Genomic DNA, 2,730 nt, shown 5'->3' on the forward strand with positions numbered 1-2,730 from the left:
ACTCTAGTACTCTGGGAATCTGTTCATCGTGAGAGCCTGCTGTCCTGTCATCTCGTTAATCATTTTCCCCACAAACACACACACCTTGGCTGTTCGTTAACTCTGTGCAAGTCAAAGCCCACTGTTGTAAAAGGGAAATACGGTCTTTGAAGCACAGCTTCAACTCCGTGCACGCAAGCGCGCTAACGAACATGAGCACTAACATTCATCTCCCCAATATCTGTTTACCAGTGATACCATAAGAGTCATCTGAGAGTATGAAACTTTAAGGGTGGATCTGCCACAGAGCTGTTAACGACCGCTGCCCTGCCGAAGGTTCGGTAGACCCTCTGGGGCTTTTCCGCTGGCCCCACTGACTTCTACCTTCTGTCTGGTTTTCAGGTGCGTGTAAGAAGTAGAAGATTGAATTTATTGTTGCTAACATTCTCTCTATCTGCTTGGCGGGGTGAGGGCCTCTCCTTCGGATATAGGCCTGGGCCTTCGGAGTGTTGAGTGGGTTGTTTTACCCAGGGCCCTCTGCAGATCCAGTCCTCTTCTCGGCACTTCCTCGTGCTGCTTCTTCGTTTAATTGATGAACGCAAGGGCTCGGGTTCGGGATGGCGCCGTTAGAGGCGACTAAGCGGCGGAAGGCCCCTGAAGACGACGGAGGGGTAATCCCGGTGAATTTAGAGGCACCGCCTGCGCCTACCCATTCGGGGCGCGATCAACTACTGAATCCGCTGTCTCCTTCACCAAGTCCCCACTTTAATGTGGCGCTGCAACAATGCGTCTATCCGCACATCCTGTCATTTAACACATTTGCAGACTGCTATGTGGAAGAAATGATCAAGGAGCTGCCGTTTATCTACGTGGATCCCTACTATGACCCAGATCGGCATGAAGCCAATCCATACTACAAACCGTCTGACTGTATGCTCCCCACAAATTGGCACTTCACCTGCAGAGTAATTGTCTTCTAGCATAGAAGTATATGTGTCACAAGCCAGCGTGAACAGTGTGTAATGAAACAGATGCTTCAGTGACATCATCTTAATTGATGTATCGAGCTGCAGTGGTACGAAGTGTTAGATGCCCTTTTGTTGCTTTTTGGCGGCAGATCTGAAACTGGGAATCGCAGAGGCAGTCCTGGGCTGCCCCCAGAAAGCCGGCATGGGGGACCTCCAGGCAAATTCAGACAGCTGCAACAGACTGCTCCCTCGTCACTGCAGAGAGTCGCATGTGTCTTACGGGGCCCCCCTTCATGTCAGCTTTGTTTGCTGGAGGACTGGAGACGAAAACAGTGTGGCATTCAAGAAGACAATGGTGGTTGGCCAGGTGCCAGTTATGGTTAAGAGCAACCGATGCAGTCTGTCAGGTCAGTTGTAGTTACCTTAACTCGTCCCCTAGTGCTACATAATGTGAACAGAAACCCTTCTGGGGAATGCCGTTTCTTGAGCAGGCCAGAAAGCCACTTCATCAGTTGCCGAGGTTTCGAAGCGGCATGCACTCCAGCAGATCCACTCTTCTTAGGCTTTGCTTTGCACGATAGCTTGTGGCATGTACTTGGGTTCTGCCTTCTTTCTTTCCAGGCATGAGCCCGACTGAGATGGTAAGAGCTGGAGAGGACTTGGATGAACTCGGCGGCTATTTCATTATCAACGGCAACGAACGCGTGCTGCGCTTTGTCATTCAACAGAAGACAAATTACCCAATTGCTCTCAAAAGGGAGAGCTTCAGGAACCGCGAGATCTTCGCTACGGACCTGGCAATTCTTTTAAGAAGCCAGAGGCAAGCTGTGCACACTTGTCCCGGCGTGGTGCGGTTGCTCTTTGACGGAGCCGCGGAAGGGCATTCAATGATCAAAAATCTAGCAGAAATCCATAACGCTTATGAACCAATAAATAGCTGTGCGGATGCCTTTAGTAGCGCAATATGCCAATTTATTTTTGGAATTCTGGCAGGTTCGATGGAACGTGCACCTCCAACATTCTGCTGGATACAGAAGACGGGAGGTGCTGTTATCGTATTTTGCTTAATCGACAGGAGCATTTCTGTCCATTTCTCTTGCTGCTGAGGTGCGTCGGGGGGGGCCTTTCTCTGCAGCAGTTCAAGCTCAAGTTTATGGAGGGTACATGGAGTGACATTACCGAAGCCACCCAGTTGCATGCGCTATTTGAAGAAGCTTGGGGAAATGAGAAGGACTTCGTCGATACCGATGTAATGGAGCATAGGGTAAGCAACGTTACGTCAGGCAAGGGCTTCGTGTCGCAGGGAATACAGCGGTGCCATCCACTATGTTTGTTTCTGTGTACAGCCTTTGCACCAGCTCGGCCAAGTGTTCTGGAGAGGTGTTTCTTGGCTCCTGCCCCCCGGAAGTACCTATGAAGACGCCGGGCGATTTGTCATCAATGGTTACGTGCTCGTCCATGTAAAGGATTGGGCCAGCAAGTTTGAGACGCTGTTGTTGATGTTTCGGAAACTACGGCAGCTACGGGCGGGGAAGATACCGGTGAGCTCTTACTGTACAGGAGCTTGACAAGACACAGTCGTTGGTTGTTTCACTTTACATGCACCGGCACCCCCATGTTCAGCCGACGTCTTGTGCTGTATGCAGCCGGAGAGTATGGACGCTTTCTCGTATCAAGAAGTAGTTCTTCCCGGCCAAATCCTTGCATCAGTCCTCAAGGACGCTCTGTTTGCTGCATTGATCAAGCTCCGCACGCAGTACATGATGGTAGGCAATCCCCGGTT

At 50.7% G+C, this 2,730-nt stretch overlaps 1 protein-coding gene across 1 annotated transcript; it reads left to right on the forward strand.

Annotated features, from left to right (window-relative positions):
* Positions 1-596: 596 nt before the first annotated feature.
* Positions 597-2,515, forward strand: EAH_00066670 (DNA-directed RNA polymerase I subunit RPA2, putative; the record flags this gene model as incomplete). Its single annotated transcript, XM_013392663.1, has 5 exons — positions 597-909; positions 1,097-1,354; positions 1,569-1,795; positions 2,023-2,211; positions 2,306-2,515. The coding sequence occupies 5 exons, from the start codon at positions 597-599 to the stop codon at positions 2,513-2,515; spliced, it is 1,197 nt and encodes a 398-aa protein (XP_013248117.1).
* Positions 2,516-2,730: the final 215 nt, after the last annotated feature.

This window comes from Eimeria acervulina, genomic scaffold, assembly GCF_000499425.1.
Source record: "Eimeria acervulina Houghton genomic scaffold, Eah_scaff2489, whole genome shotgun sequence".
NCBI classification, from domain to species: Eukaryota; Apicomplexa; class Conoidasida; order Eucoccidiorida; family Eimeriidae; genus Eimeria; species Eimeria acervulina.